Here is a 25,152-nt window from a genome sequence, read left to right as displayed (position 1 = left end):
AGGCAAGTGAGAGAGAACGGAACGATTAAAACGTTCCCATTTTATGTTTCTAAGAGAGTAACGTATGAGATTACGAAGAGGTTGTTGATGAGGAAGAGTTGATCCCAGCAGGAAGACGATAGAGCGATGGTCACTTGTTGTTAGGTCAGTTTCGACGTGCCAGTCAGTAATATAAGGAGCAATACGGGCTGTGGCCAGAGAGATGTCTATGTTTGATTCACCCAGGGAATTAGAAAAGGTACATGGCTGGTTTGGTTGATTCAAGACAGTTAGCTGATGGGAGAAGATGGTATCCTCAAGCAGTAATCCCCGCGCATCTGTGAAAGAACTGTGCCACAATGCAGACTTGGAGTTTGAGTCGAGTAAAATTAACAGAGGAATAGGGCCTAATAAACTGAATACGGAATCAATATAGTGTAAGTGAGGAATCAAGTCAGATGACGGGGGGCAATACATTGAGATAACATAAGTTGAGTGATTAGGACTCAAGACTTGAATGCAAATGGCATGCTGTGATGTTAAACAGGACAAGAGTAAAACGTCAACATTTTTATTAAATATTACGATGGCTACCTTAGGATCTGTATGGGTCGGTTGTAAAATCCGAGAAGAGCAAGGATATCCGACAGATATCCGATGCACTGCTTGTTTGATGTTTGTGGAGCAATCAGGAACGGGTCTTGATATTGCCAAGGGGAGTGTGTGCACGATGTAAGGAGTGTGAGGAAATCAGGCGCCAACTCGGCATTGTCATGGGCTTATATGAGAGTATGAAGGACAGGGTTGATGCCCTCGAAGGATTTAAATTGAGGGGGCCATCAAGCTTTCAGCTGCTCATATCAATGCCAGAGCTTGTACTTGAACATCACGCAACAAAAGCGGCAACCCGCAAGGCAGAATGCGCTGGTCCCAAAGGAACTAGTTGTTGTAGGTGACTCTATTGTCAGGGAAACGGGGAACATATTGTGCAAAAAGGATAGATGGAACAGCACCAAGGTATGTCTGCCAGGGGCAAAGGTTGATGACATTGTAAGGCAGATATCATCCTTTAAGGCACAAAGGGTGATATTGTTGTACACGTTGGCACTAATGATATTAAGAGTAAGAGACCGGCAGAATTATTTAACAAGTACGGGACAATGCTGAAAAAAAGCTGCGAGTTAGGGTTGAATTTGAAAGTGTCTGCAATTCTGCCCAGACACGATAGGAGGGAGTATAAGATGAGAGCCTTATCGATCAATTCGGCCCTGGAGAGACTGTGCAAGGCTCAAGGGGTAGAAATTTTCTCAGCCTGGTCTGTGCTTGTTAACAGGAGAGACTGCTTCTACAGGGATGGGATACACTTAAATAGAAAGGGTGCAAGAATATTTGCTGATGTTATCGAGGCAGAGTTAGGTGGGTCGGAAAACTGCTAGCTTGGGGGGATACATGGACTAATAGATTAACAGTAGCCGCTGGTAGAGGTAAAAGTGATTCTTGCAGTACTTCTATTGGAATGCAATTGAGCAGCAGCCTGGAAAGTAAGGCAATGGGTATTACCAGGACTGCTGGGAGTCATAGTGAAACAAGTAAATACATGGGCTGTGTTAGGATAACTAAGAGTAGAAACAGGTGCATGTATACTTGCATGTACACCAATGCTAGGACTATAGTTAATAAATCCGATGAGCTTGAAGTGCTAGTCAAGACATCAAAGGCAGATATTGTTGGGATATCAGAGACATGGTGTCACACAGACATAAGCAGTGCAGAAGTGGAATTTGGGGAGTACAATGTGTACAGAAAGGATGGACAGGAAGGGAGGAGGGGTTACACTGTTAGTTAAGAAACACAAAATCTAAGGAAGTGCATCCAATTGATGTGGGTGGACGATGCAATGTTGAGTCTGTTTGTGTGACATAAGCACACAAACAGACTCAACGTGGATTTATTGGATGACTGTTTTCTATAGCAGCATGTTCAGGAGGCAACTAGAGGCAGTATCAAAACTCTTGCAATACTGCAATACTCTTGATCTGATTATCAGTAGTGATTCTTCATGCATCAAGAATCTGCAGATAAAGGAACCACTAGGGTGGCAGTGATCACAGTGTGCTGAAGTGGGGTTTACTCAAAGAGGCAACTACCATCAAGGGTAAAGGGAAGAGTTTTTGCTTTCGTAAAGGTGATTACTGTGGTCTGAGACAGTATTTAAATTCTATACGGTGAAACCAACTGATGATGTTACCAACAGCAAATTCAAAATGGGAAGCATTCGAAGAATTAATCTTGGAAACTACTAGGTTTTTCATACCAACAAAGAAATACTGTTCAAGATTTAGGCCTAAATGGATGTCAGATGTTGTTGTTTTTGTTTTTAGGAGCATTAGCAACTAAGGCCATATTGCTCCAGGATGTCAGATGAACTAATCAGACATGTGACAGAGAAGGAAAATGCATGGGATACATATAAATTAACACGTGACACAGAAGCCTATGATAGAAATAAGCTGGTCTGTAACCAAGTTAAAAAGGAGGTTAGGCAGGCGAAGGCAGATTACGAGAAATGTTTGGCAAAGGATGCAAAGAAAAACAGCAAAGAATTCTTTATTTATGTAAACTCTATAAGGAAGGGAATGAATCAAATACCAGTTGATATCGATGGTTCAACTGTTGATGATCCTGCTCAGGTAGCTAACAAACTAAATGAATATTCTGCATTGACATTCACACATGAGGAGTTATTCAGTGAGGGTAATGCCAGTGGTGTATTCAACTCTGGCAGTAAGCTAGATAATCTTGTAATAACTGAGAGTAAAGTGGAGGAGAAATTGTTGAAGATAAACACAAGAAAGGCACCTGGGGTGGATGGAATCTATCCAGTTATATTAAAGGAGGCGGCAAAGGAAGTAAGCAAAACCCTTAGCCATAATTATGAGAGCTTCCCTGGACTCAGAGGAAGTATCCATAGACTGGATACCTCCTCTGAGTCCACTGGATACCTCCTCTGCAAATGTGACCCCAATCCACAAAGGAGGATCAAAGGGATTAAAGACCTGTTAGTTTAACTTCTGTTCCAGGGAAATTAATGGAGGCACCGTTAAAGAAGCATTGCAGGATCATCTAGACAAGACTTCAGTTATAGCTCGGACACAGCATGGGTTTGTTAAGGGGAAGTCTTCTCTGATTGGATACTATGATGTAGTCACAAAGGAACTGGATGCAAAGAATAACTTTGATATCATATATTTGGATCTTAGAAAAGCCTTTGATATTGTTGCACATGGAAGATTGCTGCACAAATTGGAGCAGTGTGGCACTGGAGGCAAATTGCTGCTATGGATAAAGGGATGGTTGAGTGGGAGAAGACAGAGTGGTAATCAATGGAAACTGCTCTTCGTGGACTAATGTTATTAGTGGAGTCCCTCAGGGTTCAGTGTTGGGTCCATTGTTGTTTTCTGTATTTATAAATGATATTGATGATGGTATAATCAAGCTCAATGTTCAAGTTTACAGATAATACGAAGGTTGGCAGGGTTGTTAACAACACTAATGACAGTACACTGCTGGAACAGGATCTAGAAAAGTTGAGCAGATGGGCTGAGAGGTGGCAAATGAAGTTTAACATTGACAAATGTAAAGTACTACATATGGGAAGCAGTAATCCTAGAGTAACGTATCAACTCTGTGGTAAAGTAACGTATCACACTGACAGTGGTAGAGAATGAAAAGGACCTAGGGATAATTGTGCAGGCAGATATGAAGTTTTCTGAGCAGTGCAGATGCCCTGCAAGAGTAGCTCATGGTGTCTTATCAATGACATACAGGAATTTTTCTAGCAGGGATAAGGAAGTGATTATTCCTTTGTATAAGGCAATGGTCAGGCCACACCTTGAGTACTGTATACAGGTCTGGAGGCCTCATTTTAAGAAGGATGTCAAGCTGTTGGAACGAGTACAGAGAAGGGCAACAAGATTAGTGAATGGAACAAAGGGTTGCTCTTATGAAGAAAGGCTTAAGTTTTGCAAATTACAGTGTCTGGAGACTAGGCACCTGCGAGGTGATCTGATTGAGGTGTATAAAGCCTTGAATGGTTTGAGCATGCTCAATGCAGATGGGATTCTTCCTCTTGCTCAGAATAATCGCCTGAGAGGGCATAAATTCAAATTGAGGAAAGACGATTGTAGGATAGATGTGCGGAAGTTTGCCTTTAGCCAGCATATGGTTGATTGCTGGAACAAACTTCCAACTGTCGTTGTAGATGTTGATAGCTTAAAAAGATTCAAGACAGAACTTGACAAACATTTGGAGCGAGTGGATGGGTGAAATAAGGGTTTTTTTTTTTTTGGCTGATGCTATATAAGCTTGCTTTCTTGCACCATGTGCCTTTGCTAATGCTAATAATAAAATGCAAAATAAAAAATAAATAAGTCGTAAATAAAAATATTAAAAAATAAATTATAAAAACTCTATAAGAAGAATATATGTTGATAGGAGGAAAGGGAAGTTATAGCTAAGATTAGATTGGGTAGAAAGAGAAGGCAGCCAGTGGAAAGGGATATGGGATTCACTAGCTGCCCTCCCTGAATGCTGTTTTACAACCCTCTTACGCTGTATTACGTAATACAGCTTCAGCTTGGGGGGGGGGTGAAAGTACAATACTGGGAGAGTTGTTAACAGGATTTAATGGTAAAAGGGCTGCAGTAGTCATACTGCACCTGTTCATTGTATACTAGTAGGAAATGATATAAGGAGCTAATTAAAAATGATTATGTAGGCGAATTTGTTTTAAGTAACTGTAGAATTCTGTCAAATTGGCATTTTCCTATGAGGTGATGATTTGATTTGATGTTGACCAAGATCTGAAGGTTGCAGTCCTGTCAGTGTGGTAATGAGTGCAGTCTATAAAGGATATGTTTTACAGTTAAGATGGCATGGCAGTGAAGATACTGGAGAATTTTTTCTTACAAGCAGAAAGAGACATGTCAGATGGGTGTGGCTAATTTGTGTTCTAGCAAGAACAAATTCTTCATGACAATTTTTCTGAAACCTGGAATTCCATAGTTGTAGTTCTTGTTTAAATTGTAAGTATGTAGGTGGTAGATGACTTTCAACAACCGGTGAAATACCACCACTTTGCTTATTGGAGGCTTGAAGTGGTGAAACCCATGTTTAGTCTCTAGAGCAAAGTTTCCGGCATCCCCCTCCCCCCATACTTCTCCTTCTACCCATGCACGGTACTAAGTACTATAGGTTTTGATACCTGTCGTGTTTGGGGTTTTCATAAAAAAAAAAAAAAAAAAAATATTTTTTGTCTGAGATTGCCATAGATTTTTATAATAATTATGGCATGTTTGTTGGGTAAGAGGTTCATAATCTGCATATGGGAGCAGTGGTTGCGTATAACACATAATACCAACCAACAAGGTGTTTAGCTGCTTGATCTGCATTTTCATTTACAGGAATTCCAGTGTGCCCTGAAATCCAACATAATTTCACTGATTCGGAGGTTGCATTGTGCTGAATCATCTAAGATTGGATACGTTTCACAACAGGATGAGAAGGTGGAGATTTACAGTTTAGTACAATCACTACACTCAGGGAGTCTGTATAAATTAGAAGGAGAAGCACTGATATGGTTGAGTGCTAAATGAATTGCATATAGTTCAGCAGTGTATGAGCTGCATTTTACTGGGAGTGATGTAAAAATGGTGAAAGTAGGAAAGACCACAACTGCACTTAGTCATTTCTGTTTTCGATTCATCCATAGCATTGGGAGTTTGTGTTACATGCACCACACAAAGTTGTTTGATATTCATATTTTTTTTTTTTTTTTTTTTTATGTGAACCCCAAACACGAGAGGTATTAGAACCTATAGTACTTAGTACCGTGCTTGGGTTGGAGGTTGAGAAGATGAAAGAAGATATTTGTTGACATTGGACTTGAACTTCTGTAGATTGTAATTTTCAGGAAATACGTATGAAGGAAGGTTGTTCCAGAAAACAGCAGATGAATGAATAAATGAGAAAGATGAAAAGTTGGTTCTGTGGGTTTGAAGTTGGACGGTAAATGGATGTTGGCTGGTGGCGGCACGTGTTCGGACTGTTTTGAAAGAGAGAGCGGGAATTATAGAAGCCAATTCAGAAGAACAGTGCCCATGGAAGTATCTGTAGAAGAGGCATGCAGCAGAAACAGTGCGTCTATGAGAAAGCGAGTGGAGAGACTCTGTTAGAGATGAATCATTAATTAACCTAACTGCCCTCTTCTGAATGGAATTAAGAAGCCTGAGAGAGGTTTTGAGGGCACCACCCCAGATGTGGGAACAATATTCCATGGCAGGGCGGATTTGCGATTTATACAGAGTGAGCAGCTGTTTAGAAGAAAAGTAACGCCGAGAGCGAAAGAGAAAACCAAGTTTTTTAGATGCAGAGGAAGCAATATTTGTAATGTGCTTGTGCCAAGAGAGATTAGAAGTCAGGGTAATCCCCAAAAGAGATATATATCATTTTGCCTAGAAATCGGAGTGTCAGTAAAGATAAGCATAGGAGCAGCAGAATCCTTTTTGTGAGATATAAGACAAGACTGAGTTTTAGAAGGGTTGAAATCAACTAAGTTGTCTTTGCCCCACTGGAGAATTACCTGAAGATCGGCATTTAAGGAATTGGTAGCAGATTTTCGAGAAGTTGAAGCTGATTGAGCAGGACAAGGTTTCTCAAAATGGAAAGTTGAATGCAATGTGCTATCATCGGCAAAACTATGGATAGGATTTCCAGTCAATGGAAGAAGGTCATTGATATACAAGAGGAAAAGAGTGGGGGAAAGAACTGAACCTTGGGGGACACCAGCATTAGTGGAGAAGTTAGAAGACAGAGAGCCATCTACCATCACCCTCAGTGAGCGATCAGAGAGAAAACTGGATAAGCAATTACTAAAAACAGTTGGCAAACCATAAGATGGAAGCTTGTTTAGAAGACCTTTATGCCAAACACGATCAAAAGCCTTTGAGATGTCAAGAGCAACTACTTGTGTTTCACCGAACCTTTCCATTGAATTAGTCCATAAATGGGTAACATAAGCCAAAATATCACCAGTGGATCGACACTGACGGAATCCATACTGGCGATCGTTGATCAGACAGCAGGTTTCTAGGTAGTTTAAGAGTTGGCGGTTAATTGATTTCTCCATTACTTTAGAAGTAATTGCAATGGGACGATAATTGGATGGGAGGGATTTGTCACCCTTTTTTAAGAACTGGCTGGATACGAGCATATTTCCAAGCAGACGGAAAAACACCTTTGGAATAAGAAAGTGAAAAAAGGCGGCAAAGAACAGGAGTAAGTTCAGGAGCACAGGTTTTGAGGACAAGTGGAGAAATACCATCAGGACCTGGAGCTTTCTTTGCATCAAGATTCATCTAAATCCTTCTGATATCCTTTTGATGGAAGACCACAGGAGGCATTGAATGGAGCGTGTTGAGAATGGTGGGAGGTGTTTTACCAAGATCATTAATACATGAGCTGGAAGAAAAATGGGATGCTAGCAGATCAGCTTTATCCTTGGCTGAAGTGACAACAGAACCATCTGGTTTGGACAGAGGTGGGAGCAGAGATGGGCAAAAGCTGCGGCCAATGGCTTTGGCAAGAGACCAGAATGCTCGGCTACCATTAGGGCAAGAAGCAAGTTTTCTACTCTTAGCTTTCTACCAAGTTTTCTACTCAAAGCTTTACAATTGTTGCAAGCTTTGATGTAGGCAGAAAATGAAACTAAAGAATTAGAAACAAGGCAATTACGATATGCAACATTCTTCTCTTGGACAGCCTTAGCACATTTATTGGAAAACCAAAGTTTAGATAAAGGACGAGATTTTAAAGTGGAGTGTGGGATAAAGGATTCCATTCCTGCAAGAATAATTTCACTGACACGATCTGAGCAAACGTTGACATCAGAACTTTTGAAACAGTAATCTGACCAAGGAAAAGAAGAAAAGAAGTCTCGCAGGTCATTCCATTTTGCATTCTTGTAATGCCAAACAACACAAGGTTGGGAATAGCCATGAGATAAAGGTTCCATTGGAGAAGAGATAATCACCAAGTTGTGATCTGAAGTGCCTAAAGGACCTCTCACTTCGACCATGTACTTAGAAGGGTTGTTTGTGAGAAAAAGATCAAGCGTATTGGCTGTATGATTAGGATTGTCCGGTATTCTTGTAGGTAAACGAACAATCTGTGCTAGGTCATTAGTAATTGCATCAGCATCTTGACCTGCTGGGTCGGTGTGACTAGAAAACGGAAGCCAGTTGGAGTTGTGAACATTAAAATCACCAAGGAAAATTACCTCACTGTTAGGAAAGTTGGAATGGAGAAAGTCAAGTTGCAAAGAGAGGAAGTCAAAGAGCTCCAAGTGATTAGTGGAGTTGGGAGAATGGTAGAGACAACAGATGAATTTGACACAATGAGGTAGAGAGATTTTAAGCCAGAGAAGATCAAAGAGAGGAGATTCCAAATTGCCAAGTCTCTGACAGGGAATATCAGAACGGACATATGCACAAGTACCATCTTTGAGGTGAAAGGAATCATACAGCGAATAATTTGGCCATCTGAGATGAGCAGTAGTTGAATCAACCGATAACTGAGATTCTGTCAGAAAAAGTACATGGGGTTTGGCAGACTGCAAGTGGAAATGGACATCGTTGAGATTAGAATTGAGACCACGTATATTTGTGAAATGAATTAGGAAGTCCTTGGGAGGTTCATATCTTTTCGCAGATAAGCTTGCTCTAATAGTTCTAATTAGATAAGCTTCCTCTAATAGTTCTATTAGATTCATATCTGCTATGGATTGCTTTCCACATTTACAAAAATAATCATCACAGAATAGTGAATATACAAAAGGATTTGGTTCAGATGTTTCTTGGAATACATCATCTAGCTGAACATTCCAGTATTCTGTTAGCTCTTGCAGCCTTATTCTTACAGGTTTATTTTCTCTAGGCTTATTACTATATTTCATTTTTGACTGCAGGTCAAAGAGTTACTGCAATATGGGATGAGTTAGTTGGCTCCATATTTTTACTGCATAAGTTAGTAGTAATTTTCTCCTAAGATGAAGAGGTGTTTGCTTCTACACAAACTTTGAACAGGAGATTCCAGAATGCTCCAAGGGTTATCTGTAAGGCACAATTCATTGTGCCTTAAGGATTGAGGCAAGTCACTCAAGGGCACTCTTTCTAGCAGCATCATATACAGGAGCACTATAGTCTAGTCAAGATCTAATAAGTGCTTGATACAAATGAAGTAGGGTGTATCTATCAGCAGCCCATGACATAGCTGATATTACTCTATGGATATTCATATTTTTCTGGATAAAGATGAATATCCATACATCCTATAGTTTGGATCTTCATTATGTGTTTCAGAAAGTTGAGGTTACTGTCTAGTTATACCTAATAGGCAGGCATTATCAGAGAGCATTATAAAACAGTGGGAGGGAATCAGTTATATAGCTGGCACCGTAAAGAGCATTGCATTCTACTTTATGGTGCCAGCTATATAACAGTGCATACATGCTTGTGTAGGAGATCAGAGTAGAGTGCTTTGTCACTAAAGGAATGTTTATTCTTGATAGGTGGTTGACAACATATAGCATTCAGGCAAATGAGTGACCCATGTGTTGGGTGACTTGCTCATCACATGCCAAAAAATAAAATAAAATAAAATAAATTTCATATATAATTTAAAGAAATAAAAAAAAATTAAAAATACTATACTGGAGGTAATTCTTAAAGTACAGTACTCACAATGGAATTTGACAAGAAAAGTTGTGATTACTTGGAATTCCCCATAAGCTAACAAGAGCATTAAAGTTATGGTCCGTGTTTACAAAAAGCAAACAGAGATATTGTTGCTTGAGATTTCATGGTCACACAGATATATGCACAGTGGATACCAAATACATGTACTGTTCACTAGATAACGATGTGACCAGAATATTTTCATTCAAAATTTGAACTTGTCTGCTATGTAATTCAAAAACCACACATTGAGCATGATAAAAATAAAGTTGTTCACCACTGCTCTTACCTAGTGTTGTTTGGTTGAGTGGGTGAACTTTGGTCATAGCATGCTTGTTCATGTGGTACTAGACATACTCTCTTTGCAGTGTGTTATTAGTAGTATTAATATTGGCCATGATGAAAGGAGGACAGGCTTTTACTGCAATTGATAAAAAAAGTTTAATCCTCGGCAGTAGTATGCATAGACATTTTGACCGACAATATGACAGTTCTCTCATATTATCAAGTTTATCATATTTACAGGCACAGCCACTCCACAGCTTACATAATACTCGACTTACGGAAATTCGTCTTTACGCAAGTTTTTGCCAGCCAGTGCAAACATAAAAAAAATCGTGGAAACGTATTTTGTATCCCACAGGAATAAATGGACGTATTGTGAAAATATCGTAAAAACTAAAAACCAGACAAGACCTCGGAAGCGGAAATTTTCGCTACATAACTAAGCTCTCTCTCTAAAAGATTATTTTTATAATGGAAATTGCACTACACTTTCATCGTTATCATATGTTCCATTATAAGAATCAATTTTGAATGCCTTTGTGATATTTTTTCTAAAACACATTTGTGGAGGTCACTACCATAAAACAATAAAAACGATTTGCACTTTCCAGTTTATTGGACTTTTCTGTTAGTGCAATCTGTTATAAATAGGTAGTGAACTCAATCTTATTACATTTGCGATAATACCGATAACTGGAATTGTGTGGGTTTTTACATTATGGTGAAATGAGTTCCCCTTTACTGAAATCTTCAATCATATAAAAAACATAAATAAATTTTCAGAATCATCTCTTCATTCCTATTCACTTATTACAATGGTGAAGGGAAAGGGACCAATGGAAAGTGAAAGTGCTGGCAGCGCTAGGAAAGTAAACAAAATTGATTTAGAAATGAAGATGATTAATTAAGAAGTACGAAGCAGAACAATGTTTGTCATCTACTGCACGGAATTAGGTCTTCCTGCTTCAACAGCGAATACTATTTTAAGGGACAGTGCATGTATAAAAGAACATGTTAAAGGATCAAACGCATTTATGATCAACAATGATCACAAAACAGCATTCAGTTGCTATATCAAAGATGGTAAAGCTACTTTGGATGGAAAATCAGATTCAGAAGCAAGTGCCCCGAGTCCAATGGCCATTCAAGCAAAAGCAAGAAGTATTTATGAAGACATTAAGGATAAGTACAGTGAGCCCCAAGCCAAGTTTGCGGCAAGCAATGGGTGGTTTAATAGGTTCAAGCATTGCGCTGGTGTCCAAGACATTAAAGTATGCGGTGAAGTCACCAGTGCCGATTCTGCAGCTGCAGAGAAATTTTGTGATGTGTTGGAAAAAACACCTTCTAAATCTCCACAGCCCTCAACTTCAGCAGCGGCATGCTTTTCAGCTGGAGAGTTAATTCTGGCAACAGAAAGGTAAAATTGCTGACGTTATGCCTGTCTCCTCTCTCTTTTTTGTAATTTTATAATTTTTAAATTTTTTTAATTTTGTACACTTTTGTAATTTTTCCTGCGCATGAGATAAAAAAATTGAATAAATAATTTTATCTACATGTTCATTGAACATTTCTTTTTTGCTTCAATCAAATTAGCATTTAGGGAAATTCCGACTTATGTAAAATTCCAACTTACATAGAGTTCTGTGGAATGCAACCCTTACGTAAGTCGGGGAGTGGCTGTATTATGAATAAGTTTCAACCTGCAGGGTTGAAACTATTTACAGATATTATGAATAAGTTTCAACTTTTAAAAATCTACACAGTAACTGCAAATTGAGTCTCTGCGGTAACATGTTCTAGCTGTATGACCAAATCCCCAACAATTATAGCACAAAGTAACTAAATGAAAGTCACTGAACTTATATGACATGAAGCCAATGAAAATCCTACCCTGCAGTAACAAATAACTTCTAATACGCCTTGACACCTGGAGGACCCGATTGTTTCCAATTTTTGCTTTATTAATACTACAAAAACGGACAAATATCTCCATTTGCCCTCTGGAGATGTTCATGCTTACTAAATTTTTGTTATATAAGTCTCCTAACAGATCTTCCTTGCTGATTGTTTTTTCCACATCCTACAATATTATTTTTTGCCCTGGCTCTTTTGGAGTCGAGAAGATCACGCCCAATCATTTAATGTTCTGGCATTCCTTTACCTCTTGCAGCTCCTTTACTGTTTGTATCTCCAATACCACACCATTATCCCTAATCTTTCGAAGCCTCCTTATCCTAATTTTCCTTGAGCTGCTTTCAAGCTCTTTAGTTGTTTCTAAATGGACCTCATCACTATTTTTCAACCTTGATCCATCAGCTGTTTTTACTATCAGAACATGTCCTCCTGTCCCATTCGATGATGAGGAAGACAAGCACACCTGACTTTCATTTCTGCCCTTAGTTTGTCCTTGTCCCTCGATGTTCACCTGATTCTGAGGTGTTCTTGTTGGATTGCCTTACTATATAGTTTTCTTACCCTAACACTATCTTTATTTTTCAGTCCTTCAATTTTTTGTTTGTATTCCTCCAATTTCACCTCCAAGGATGTAATGATATCCTTTAAGCATTTATTTTCTGCTCCCACCAAGGAAGCATTAAACAGTTCCTTAGTAAGCCAGTCTTCCTTGATCTGCAGCTCTCTCAACTGTTTCTCATTCACATCTAGTACCTTCTCTAAGCCAGTGACCTCCTTTAGACGCTCATTTTCAATGCCAACATCGCATAGGACACTTTCAAGAGCATGCCATCGTGAAAGTACTCCATTTACAATCCTCATACTCATACCTTTTTTCTCCTGAAAGAGCAATTCAGGTCTTACATAGGCAGAGAGAAAGCTCACTAAATGTTTTAAAAGATATTTTCTCAGCTAAATCTACAGGTTCCCTCGCACAATCCAGATAAAAATCCCTTGATCTAGCATACTCTGTGTTCCATCATATGGAGACAAACCAAGGGAAACGGGTGGTGTGCATTCCATCAACTTCTCCAAATTCCTATTTGTCTTGGCTAAGTCAAGATCCTTCTGAACATTGTGCATAGTATTCTTCAAACCGGTACCGGGTTTTTCCGTTAAGAGGCCCACCCAAATATAGGCCCATCTGGGCCTATATTTGGTTTCTTATTAGGATTTTGTTTTCCAAATAGAAGCCCATGGGCTTTTATTGGGGATAAATAATAATGCGCTTTCTCGTAATGTACCGTATATCAGCGCTCTGCGCATGCCCGAGATGTCATTGCAATAGATGTGAACTACGCGTCTTTACTTGTTGTCAGAATATTTAACCCTAAAAATGGAAAATAAAAAGTCTAGTAAACGAAAATCGTATACTATCCAGGAAAAACTAGTTTGTGACACGTTTAAAAGCAGGGGAAAGTCAAAATTCGATTTCAAACAACAAACAGGCATTGACAGGAAAAATCTTCGCCGTTGGTTGCAACAAGAAGCAGAATTATTGAAGCTGGTTAAAAAACGTAAACACAAACTTCTTGAGGGTGCAGGAAGGAAGGCGTTTTATCCCGAAATTGAGAAAAAACTATTTGAATTTTTCAAAAAGGAACAAAATAACCACCGATCAGTTACCTATAACACATTGCGAAACTATATTTTCTCACCAGAATTTGCCTTAAAATACCACCTGCTTTTAAAGTAAGCAACAAGTTCTTATTTGGATGGACCAGGAGACATCGGATTAGATCACGTAAAATAACTCATTATGGACAACTGGATAATCGCGATCCAAAGGAAACGCAGGAACAAGTAAAGCAATACTTAATTCAAGTAAATAACGCTACAGCAGGAATGAAAAGTGATCGTGTTTTTAATATGGATGAAACTCCATGTCACTTTGACATGGCAAGAGATTGCACTCTTCACTTTGTTGGGAGCAAAAATGTTGATGGTGCGGATACAGGGTTCAGAAAAAATCGATACACTGTCTGTTTGACAATATCATTGGATGGACGCATACTCCCACCTATGATTATTTTTCGTGGCTTAAAGAAAATTCCCAAAGTAAAAATCCCCAGTGGTAAAGCAGTTGTTGCTGTAAACAGAAGTGGATCAATGGACACAAATCTACTGAAGAAGTGGATGGATACTGTTTTCTGCAAGAGAGGATCTTATTTTAGTAGCACTCCATTAGTAATTATTTGGGATTCTTATGGAACTCATAAGAAAGAAGAAATTTTAAAATATCTTTTTAAAAATTATGGCTCAAAGGCAGTAATAATTCCAGGAAAGACAATGCACTATACGCAGGCCCATAAATTCCAGTTTCAAAGCTGCTATGAGAAAGGAATGGGATAATTGGGTAAGAGAAGAAACTGCTGAATTTACTCCAAAAGGATATAGAAAAAGACCATCTTACCAAAAGATTGTTGAAATGGTTATTTCTGCCTGTAATCCAATCAAAATCAATTCAAAGAGCATTTGCGGCATTGCTGCAAATGGACAAGAAGTACCAGCGACCAATATATTAAATCAAAAATTGCGAATTATCCTTGAAAACAATCACGGACTTGAAATTGAATCTGATGATCTGGCTGCTAGTAATGGAAGTGATAAAGAATTAATGGAATTGGATAAAGACGAAAACAATGATTCTTCCACTACTAACTCGGATTGCTCGGATGAAGATGGAAACAACAATTCTTCCACTACTAACTCGGATTGCTCTGATAAAGGTTCTGAATGAAAATTACTAATATAAATAATTCTCTTCTTGCAATTATTATTTGTCTTATATATTTATATTTTTTTAAGATAATAAGAATAATTTTTAATTTCATACTGTTCTATTGTTGCAATATTTAAAATAAAAATAACTTTTCATTAATCAAATAAATATTATTTAAAATAAAAATAGCCTTTCATTAATCAAATAAATATTATTTCAAAATAAACCTGTTTCCGTTAAGAAGCCCATGGGCTTCTATTTAGGGACAACATGAGAACCTTAAAAATGCAAAAACCAAATACAAACCCATGGGCTTCTTAATGGAAAAACCCGGTACTTACTTTGGAACGTTGCACAAGTTTACCTTTGGCACTTTTCCTAGGCTGAAGGGATCTACTGCATGACGATACAGCCGTGCCCCGTGAGGTAGGAGTGCCCCACGAACTGTCATCCACTCTATTAGACCTATTTTAAAGCCCAACTGCTCGAAAACAGCCAGGAGACCAACTTCTGGGAGAGAATGGAGTAACCATTCCCAAGTAACCAGTCATTTGCAAATCTTCACCTGTGCTTTCCTCTTGAGTATCTAGTCCAATTAACGTTCTATCAGTTTTATTCTTAACATTCTTCGGCCTACCCTTTCTGGAACTTCTTTGCATTGTTCCAGCGGCTACTGCATCTGTTATTTTCTCATGACTCCCCACAGACATGTAGGTTTCACTATATTCATCCTCTCCATTATCAACTTCCTCATCCCCAAATCCAATCATATCTCTTACCATATTTATAACTCCACTAATTTCTCCAATTTGCCTGAACAGACCGTATCTAATACTGGTGGGTGGAAGAGAGTGATTTTGATGGGAATGGGACATTGGTGAATGAGTTTTGCTTTTTCACATCAGGGAATAATCAAGATATAGTGAAGGGAAGTAACGACTGCTTGTGTGAAGGATCTTCGAATGACAAGATCAACAACACATAAGTTACTGAGTGGACTGTTTCTTTTGCTAAAAAAAAAAAGGGGGGGGGACTTTAAAACCATATACCATGACTGCAGTGGGAGCCTGAGTAACTGAAAATCACAAAATACAAATATTAATAAGTTGTAAAGAATTAAAATTGATTTTCAAAGTCTAAAGATGTAATCTTCATAACCGTTATTTTTCTATGAAAAAAAAAAAAACAATAAATGTCAATAAATTTCAATTAATATTCTCTATGTAGAATTACACATTTTTATAAACGTTAACTTACTTTTCTTTCTTGGGATATTCCAGTTCTTTATGTTCCTTTACTTTTTCTTTTAAAAGTGTCTCATACTGCTCAACAAGTTTCTATAAAAAATACTAAAAATCTTAAACCTATGGAAAAGATGTGTCCAGCTTCATGGGTATTTCAATAATTTAACTCAAATAAAAAAGAGTAACTATACTATAAATAAATCTTTACTAAATGTTCCAGTCAATAAATAACAAAGTTAAAGGTACATTATGTCCATCATGGCAGAAAGCATAACTGATGTTAAATATAATAACATATGCAACAACAATGCAAGTTAACTACGAGTACACTAACTAAACATACATATTTTTATATATATATATATATATATCTGTACATACACATTAAGTACGCATAATCTCCGCCATAACAAGACATTCAAAATCAAGAGAAGACAAAACATTCACCAAAGACTAGCCAAGACAGGCCATTCCGTACACAAATAGCACATACTAAATCCAGCAGTGAATGCAGGCCCCATGGTCTTGATAGGCATTCCTACACGAAAGAGACATTGGTAGAGATATCCACTGCATCAGGTGGATTGGAAGCACTCAAAATTGCCTGCCTATAGGGTGTGTGTGTGTGTCAAACTTCCTGAGGTGACAGTCAAGGTTTTGGATGTGAGGCAATAAAATTGATCTAATGTTGCTAATTTCTGAAGAATGATTCACAGCCAGACCTCACAAGTTCGATCAATGCATTTTGAAAATAGTTACCACTATTTAAAAAAACTATACCACTTTTCACTTTACAAATTTCCAGTTACTGCGATCGTTTTTTATGTGATAGTTGAAAAAGATTTGAATCGCATGCTAAGCTTACTGTGTGTCGGATGGGCAATACTCAAACGTTTGCGGGCTGCCTGCCTCAGTGTATTCCATCACCCATTGTAAGCATGTGTTACTTGTTTGTCTCCCAAGTAACGTCACGTGCAGACTAGCATTTAAAAATTCTAATTTTTAAACGCAAAAAAAATTATAAGTTTTTAAATGAGCCAGATGAAAATGTTACCACAAAGGAGATAACGGTAAAAGAACTAGATGAAATCTTTCGTATTACAGAGAACCTGCGATATTTGCAATATTGGTTTCGCAGAGAAATATTGATATTTCTCTGTTCATATATTTCGGTAACAAATAGTTTCTTCATTGTGTATTTTATGCAATAAACATTTGATTCTATGATTATTTTCATTATCTTGTACATTGTAGTATACAGTTAAAAAGTTATTTAAAAGGTATTTTTAAAATGTTTTATGGACATTCCTGAAGGTCACGGACCAATTATAATTTTTCCTATTGATTATAATATTTGATTAACGCGTTTCCATTTTACGCTATGTGCTGACGTGACGAATCAAATTGCGTTAATCAAGGCCAGCCTGTATAGTAAGAGGTCTGACAGTATAACAATTCTAAGTTGGAAGTGACGTTCTTTTAGAATCCAGTTGTAGATATTAACAAGATATTAATGAGGATGAAAGCACTGAAGCTTTTGAGGAGGAATTAAGGTATTCCATATCATCAACCATGGTGTCAGAAGGTGGAAGGGCATTCACTGCTTTGATCAGATGATGTTTAGAGAAGTGGACGGTATTAACTGAGTTAAGAGGAGCAAAGTGTTGGGATATTTACAGAAGACTTAAAGCATGGCCATCTGAAGAGAACGTAACTATGTGATCAAGCTACGATTTAGTAAAGACAATTAACAAGGTCTGCCATCTGTGAGTTAAAAAAAGGTCTTCCTTTCTCAAGAGTAATTTCCATACGTTTCTTGGCATCAGATTTTAATCTGTTGAAGGTCACTCAAGCAGTAGAAAATACGACCCTATTAGCCAGATCGACAAAGACTTTCCACTTTTTATGACACTCCTGTATCTGTTTCTCCCAGAAACAAGCCTTAAGTGCAGGAGATGATGGTTTTAGAAGCCACGAAGTTTATAATTGAGACAATCCATTTAATGAGGAGGTCCACAGTCAAATGTAAGTCACAACTAGTGAGAAAGATCCATGGAAGCAACAGCCCAGATGGAATGATCTGGACAAAAGAACCCCAGAGCCATGATACTTCTTGCAGTTAGCTTCACCGGAGGTAACTGCACATCAATCATGGCTGTCTAGCTCCTGTTCTTCTCCAGCAACTGTTTCACTATTCATAAACCCTTCGAAAAACTCTTTCCATCTCTTGTTTACATCTTCTGTTTTTATAAGAAACTTACCAGTCTGATCTTTTACTACTCTTATCACTCTTATATCCTGCTCTTGGTTGAACCATGTTCTGGCAATCTTGAATATTTTCAATTCCCTTTCCTTAGTGTTCATACTATTATACCATCCTTCCAGAGCTCTGTCCCTGGCTTTAGCTACTGTCTGTTTAGCTTGTCTTTTTTTTTCCCTTGTACCTATTATTGTTTTCATCAGTTCTGTCTCTCTGCCATTCTTTAAAAACTGTCTTCTTGTCCTTCAATGCCTTCTGAACCTCTTCACTCCAATACCAGGTTTCTCTATGCATTTTCTTTCCTCCTTTGGACTTCCCTAGAATTTCTTCTCCCTTCATAAGTTCTGTCTGGGCCTTGTTCCATATTTGGTCTACAGTCATCAGGTTTGGATCCTCCTCGATTTCTCTAAAAGCCAGTAGGAGCAGCTCCTGCAGTCTGAGTTTAAGCACATGTTCTTGTAGCCTAAACCATCTAAGGCACTCCTCAAACTTCTTGTGATAGCCTTGGAAAGTTCCTTCAATAATGAGATCACATACCAGGATTCTGTGTTGATTGAATAAGCTTTCTCCTGGGATGACTTTGCAGTCTTGGCACCATTTCTTATTTTTGGCTCTCAAAATCATGTAGTTTACCTGAGCACTATGCTCACCACTATGGTATGTAATAAGGTGTTGGTCTCTCTTTTTGTACTGGGTATTAGCTATCCACAATCCGTGAGCCATAGCCATCTCCAGGATCCTTTCTCCATCTGCATTGCGTTCACTCCATCCAAAGCTGCCATGTACTCCATGATAGTCTTGTGTTCTCTGGACTACATATCCATTGAAGTCTGCTCCAATGATTATTCCTTCCTCATCAGGTGTGCTGTCAATCACCTCATCCAGGTCCTAATAAAAGGCATTCTTCTCTTCTACATCACATCCTGCCTGTGGGGCATAACTGCTAATGATATTCAGCACACATTTATAAGTCAATAATTTTAATTAGCTGGTCACTTTTCCTGCACACTTCCACTACTGTTTTAAGTTATCTTCAACAACAACTTCTACTCCATTCCTCACATTCACCGTGTGCCATAGTACATTAATTTGTAACCCTCAGCTAGTTCTTTACTCCTCATCCATCTCCATTTGGTTTCCTAGATGCATAAAGTGTTGATTTTCCTTTTATTCATAACTTCCACAAGCTCTATTCTTTTCCCGGGCATTGTTCTTACATTAATTGATCCCACTCTGACCTTCGTCCTCTTATATTTGGTCCTTCTGTTATCCTTGCATTTTTGCCCTTGATTATTCTCCACTACAGCTGGGGTCCACTGCACTGTGTCGCTTACAGGGTATGTTGTCAGATAAACTAAGCCTTATACACTGACTGAGGGTATAAGGCTCAGTAATATGGTTAAAAGAGCTAAAACATAAAAGACATGCACTTAAAAAATCCAGACATTCGATAAGAATGTGTGTGACAGTTAAAATGGTGCCACAGAGCTCACACATAGGAGGGTTTCCAGTCCTCAACAGAAAAGAGTGTGTCAGATGACTGTGTCCTATGCAGGTCCGAGCTAGAACTTCTTCTTGATGGTTCCTGCACAGACTAAACTGCCAGTTTTTGATTACAGGCTTAATCTTGTATAACTGATTACAGTCTGCCCATACCACGAATGTTGCCAATGGGAAACCAGTTTTTTTCTTATTACTTTCCTGTAGTCTGTACAGGAGATTAACAGGCAAGAATCATAAAGGGTTGCTGCCGATTTGACTACAATGTCTGCCAAGTCATTTCCCAAGATTCCAATGTGGCTGGGGATCCAGCAGAAATGAATGTCAAATTCAGAAAGTAAGCATGGCCTCTGCTGTACCCAGCACAGGGCTGGATGATTAAACCTCACTGATGACAAGTCCTGCAATGAACTGAAACAGTATATACAGGGTGTCTCAAAAATATTGGTACAAACGTTTAGGGGAGGTAGGTAACATCTAAAGGAATGTGAATCGCATAGGAACCCATAACCGGAAACGTCACCACAAGTCGGTACACGGCGCTGTTCATCAGTTCGTGAGAGTGAAAATTTCTGGTTTACTCATTCAAGCAGTAGTCATCGCACGAAGAGCATGCGGTGACTACTGCCTACTCACAGATCGATATACGAACTGTGAGCTGGCAGACATGCACCTAGTGTATGGATTAGCAGAGGGCCCACGCAGTGTGCGTCCCCATGCGGCACAACATTGCTTCGCAATAAACGTGTGGGCAGGTATGGTCGGTGACTGCTTAGTCGGCCCATACCTGTTACCATCCCGCATGAACTCCGCTAAATATCGGATATTTCTTGAACAAGTTCTACCAAGGTTACTTGATGATGTTCCAGCAAATGTGAGACAACATTTGGCTTCAACATGACGGGGCGCCTGCCCATTATGGAAGGTGTAATCGTGACCATTTGAACAGGCGTTTTGGGCGTCGATGGATTGGCCGTGGCGGACCCATTGCCTGGTCCCCATGCTCACCTGATTTATCAAGCCTTGATTTCTTTTTGTGGGAGGCCCTCAAATCTATCGTGTATGAATCGCCTGTGAAGACAGAAATGAATCTCATGGCGAGGCTCGTCTGCGCTGCTGCTACTGTCAAAGAAACTCCAGGTGCGTTTGACCATGTCCACCAATCCATGCTGCGTCGGTGTCACGCATGCATCACGTCTCATGGTGGAACCTTTGAGTATCTGTTGTAACATCATGAAATGCATCCATCTCGTACTCCATTGTTAATATTATGTCAAATAAATGTTTGCCACTAATTACTGTCTTGTGTCATTTCTGCTTCTTGTGCCTCTGCTACTACTTTCCCGTGACGTTTCCGGTTATGGGTTCCTATGCGATTCACATTCTTTTAGATGTTACCTACCTCCCCTAAACGTTTGTACCAATATTTTTGAGACACCCTGTATAATACATTTTTGGTGATGGTGGGTTTGTAGGTGATCTAATGCTAGCTTAACAGTATGCAGTTCTGCAGTGTATATAATGAATTTGTGGAGGGGGGTTCTGCTCAGGTATCGTAATGTCTGGAAAGATAATTTTCAAATCCCACAGACATCCAAATGTGTGTGTACACACGCACGCGCATGCATGTGGGGTAAACTTCCTGAGGTCACATGCAAGATTTTGGATGTGAGGCAGCATTTGGATCAGCATGAATGTACTTGAATCACCACCACAGGAAGGATGGTGGTCTGGAGCTTGTGCTTCAACACAGGCTTCAGACAGGAGATATTTGAAATGCTCTAGTGGCAATAAGAATCACCTGATGGGGAATGGGATCTAGCCATTGGAGTTGCATTGACCATTCTTGCCAGAATTTTGCAGAGACAGCCTAGCTAGTCAGAGCATCAGGACAGCAGTTTATTGGGATTTTGGAATCTTTTCCTTGCTTAGAAAAGGAAAGCACAATTGATCCTTCTGTGCCTGGCTTAGGAAAGCAAACAATCAATCCTTCTGTGCCTGCCAGGAATCCTTCTTTTTATCTCTTTTCTCTCAATATAGATGTACTTCTTCACAAGTGACAGCACATTCACAAGTCTTTCGTAACAATACATATGAAGGAGGCACAGACTGTCTGAAGCTAACAATACTGCCGTTAAAACTGAAGTTTTAATGCAGTATTGTTTAATGACATTTTAACAACATTCACAAGTCTTTCATAACTATACACACAAAGCATGCATGGACTGTTTAAAGTTAATAATACTGTAATAAAACTTGCGAAAGCTGCTCCCCAGAAAGATTCTAATGTAAAGAAAGAGCACTTGGTCCATGGATTTTGCTGACAACTTTAACCATTTAATAGTGGATGAGATCTGGTCCAACAGCACTTGCCTTGGTAAGAGCTTTTTAATTCTTCTATGATAAAATGCCCATTATAAGGATGAGAATCTTTAGATTGGAAGTTAATTGGCTGCTTTCTGTTTTTGTCTTTCAGGACCAGAAACTCTGGAGTATGATTTTGAAGAGAGACAGTGGGAAAAGTCTCCCCAAGAGCACTGGGTATTATGGCTGGCTCTGCAACAATGCACATATTACATTCCAGGACTGATGAAAGGTGAGATATATAATTTTCCTTCATTTCCTGGATTTTTCCAAGAAAGCCTTAATGCTTGTCAACTAGATAATAGTGGATGCAAAGAAGATCCACGATTCCTTTTGGCTCTGATGGCTAATATTAGACTACCCCACTGGAAGATCGACCATCCAATGAGACGTAAAAGCATGACAGTCTCTCATTAAGTAGGCTGGTTTTCATGGAGAAATGCTCACTTGCATAAAGGTTCTCTTACACCTACAAGTAATTGAAGGAAGGAGAGAAGGGGGCATACAGAAAGATCAATAACAGAGAAAGTATGGCTAGACATATGAAAAAAGGTGTTAGTTCCCACATTTAGAAGGGAGAGGTCATTGTCAGCAAGCATATGCTTACTGACATGTCCCCTTCCATTAATGCTGACAGTACCCCCACAGGGTGTTACATCAAATGTAATCGCCAAGGAGCAAGAGAGGGATAGGCAGCTGCACAATGAGATCATCAATATCAGTCTGAGAAGTGTCAGCCCCAGACTGATGCTGATGATCCTTATGGTAAATAAATTGAACAGACTGTTAATAAAATCCTACTGCTTCTATGTTGCTGAAAAGCAGCACGGGTTGAAATACTGTCCAGAAGAATAGCAAATCCTAAACGGATAGATCCATCCCATTTTGTCCTTACATATGATAGTAAAAAAAAAAGTTTTCATTTGCCTTCAAATGTCTCCTGCTAGCAAAAGGCTCATGCTTTGCAGGAGGGTCTTGATGTCATAAGCATTTCTCCAGAATCCATGACAATTCCACCCTAGAAATTTTGCCATTATTTTGACTTGATGGATCCATCAGTTGGCTTCCCAAGTGCTGAAAGCTTACTTTTCTCAATCTTGGATTTATATTTTTGGGGGTAGTATATCTGCCATCCTGTATCTAGTTTTTTCCTTTGCAAAAAGTTCTGAGACTGAATTATCTTATATCTTGTTTATCTTGACGTTCATTTTTGTGACTAGGGGGTAGTTCAGGTTTTTTTATTCATTTCTCTAAATTTCTTTCATTACTGATGGAGCATTACAAGATACAGATATGGTAATGGCAGTTGATTGATCCTTCTGTGCTTGTTTTTGTGACTTCAACAGGTAGTAAGCAATGGGAGTGAAGGATCTAAGTAGGACAGTCATTTCTGTTTGAGTTCCAATGGAACATCTCCCTGTTACCTTCTGAGAAGGTTTGTATTTAAAAGTGTCACCACTTTTCTTGCCTCCTGATATGATATGTTCAGCTCTGACTTAAATCTTTGTGTTCCCTTTTCTTCTTTCCACTTCTGGCATGCTCATAGGTATGCAGGGTGCTCTTCTTGGCAATTAACTCAAGTGGGTATGTAGCTGAACATGATGTAATTTCGTACAACAAGCACATGCAAGGGCACTATGACAAGACATTTGGGAGTGTTCGTATTTCTGGCATTTAAAGCACCTTAAAGAATTTTGTACTGTGCAGTTTACATACCCAGCTTTGATCAAATTAAGAGACTGGTGAATTAAAAGTAAGGATTACATTTCTAGTGGATAACACATTCCCATTCCCACACACAAATATTCATTTTGCAGCTGCCACTCCTTGGCTTTTTAGTACTCAACAGATTTCCCCCTCAGGCACTTTGAGAAGATCCAAAGATTAAGCCTTGGGATAAGTTCAGTGTCACCAGAACAAAGCAAGTTGACTGATTTGGGTGAACCCATTAGCCCTACCAAACTTTCCTGGATGAAAAAGGGCAACTTTTTTTTTCTAAGGACTTTTCACTGGTGGAGTGTACAATCAGGTATCAAGGTGCTGGACCGACGTATCTTTAGTTTGGGTCTTTTTGCTCAAGTAACATTTTCTGTATCAGTTGTAAAAATTTTCTGGTACGGACCTTTTTGGGGTCCCAGAAGAAGAGGTCAGAGTAATGAGATCCATAGTTTATTTTTGTTTGGTTGGTTTGTGCAGTATCATGGGCTCCTCACATACCATGGAGCCCAAATGGGACGCCCACTATCTGTCAAGCAATAAATGTCCTCGGGAGTGTGACACTGGACTACCCAAACACTATACCTGCACCACTGCCAGCCTGAATCCTGTCCCTCAGATCCTGGGTCCTGGGCATTTACACAGTTGACCCTCACAAGCAAACCCAACTAACTAACTGATCTTGTGTGAGCCATCCCAGGACTCCATCTTGTCAAAGCAGGGACCAAAGTGGTCTGTTGAAGCTGGACCCCTCCCTCAACCAACAGGATCTCCCCTTCTCAGTTTCCACAGGTAGCAGCACACTGTAAACATACCAGATTCCTATGGCGTTAGCCTGGAATCCACGCTAACACCATAGGAATCTGGCAATGGGTCCCAGTGATGCTAATCTGGAGGACCAACATCATCGCTGGGAGGACCCCCCTCACCATGTACGGGTGCCCACATCAAGGGGCTAACTTTAGAGAGCGTAAAACTATAGTTTTATTAAGTTTCTATTAAGTTAATAACCTTAGTAATTAATTGATAAGGAGATAACTGTATTTACTCTTCACTTTATTAATCACAGAAAAAGAAAAAAAAATTGATGTTGGCTCCATGGAGTTAAAGGTGGATCCGTGAATAACGTATGTGAAAGGAAAAAATACAATTTCAGCTTAATAAAATCAGTTTTATTTTATTCGGTATTTTCATTTACAATCAACAATAAAGATTTGTGGTAACCTTTATTGTTGCATGTTTGCACTGTTCTTTTCAATGTTGATGGCCGGACATTTGCCTATAATTGATCTTGCTCGCGTTTACTCTTATGACTCTCTCTCTCTCTCTCTCTCTCTC

General features: G+C 39.0%; 1 protein-coding gene across 1 annotated transcript in view; it reads right to left on the bottom strand.

Moving 5' to 3' along the window:
* The window catches only part of LOC150091095 (uncharacterized), a 334,378-nt gene that overhangs the window by 216,134 nt on the left and 93,092 nt on the right, over positions 1-25,152 (bottom strand). Inside the window, exon 7 of the mRNA XM_090374226.1 lies at positions 15,988-16,067. Coding sequence (XP_090230352.1) covers positions 15,988-16,067 — 80 coding nt within the window. The remainder of the gene's footprint in view (positions 1-15,987; positions 16,068-25,152) is intronic.

Source organism: Mastigoproctus giganteus, chromosome 1, assembly GCF_048544385.1.
Source record: "Mastigoproctus giganteus isolate SK-2022 chromosome 1, ASM4854438v1, whole genome shotgun sequence".
Classification (NCBI taxonomy): Eukaryota; Metazoa; Arthropoda; class Arachnida; order Uropygi; family Thelyphonidae; genus Mastigoproctus; species Mastigoproctus giganteus.
This window is presented reverse-complemented; position numbering and strand designations above follow the sequence as displayed.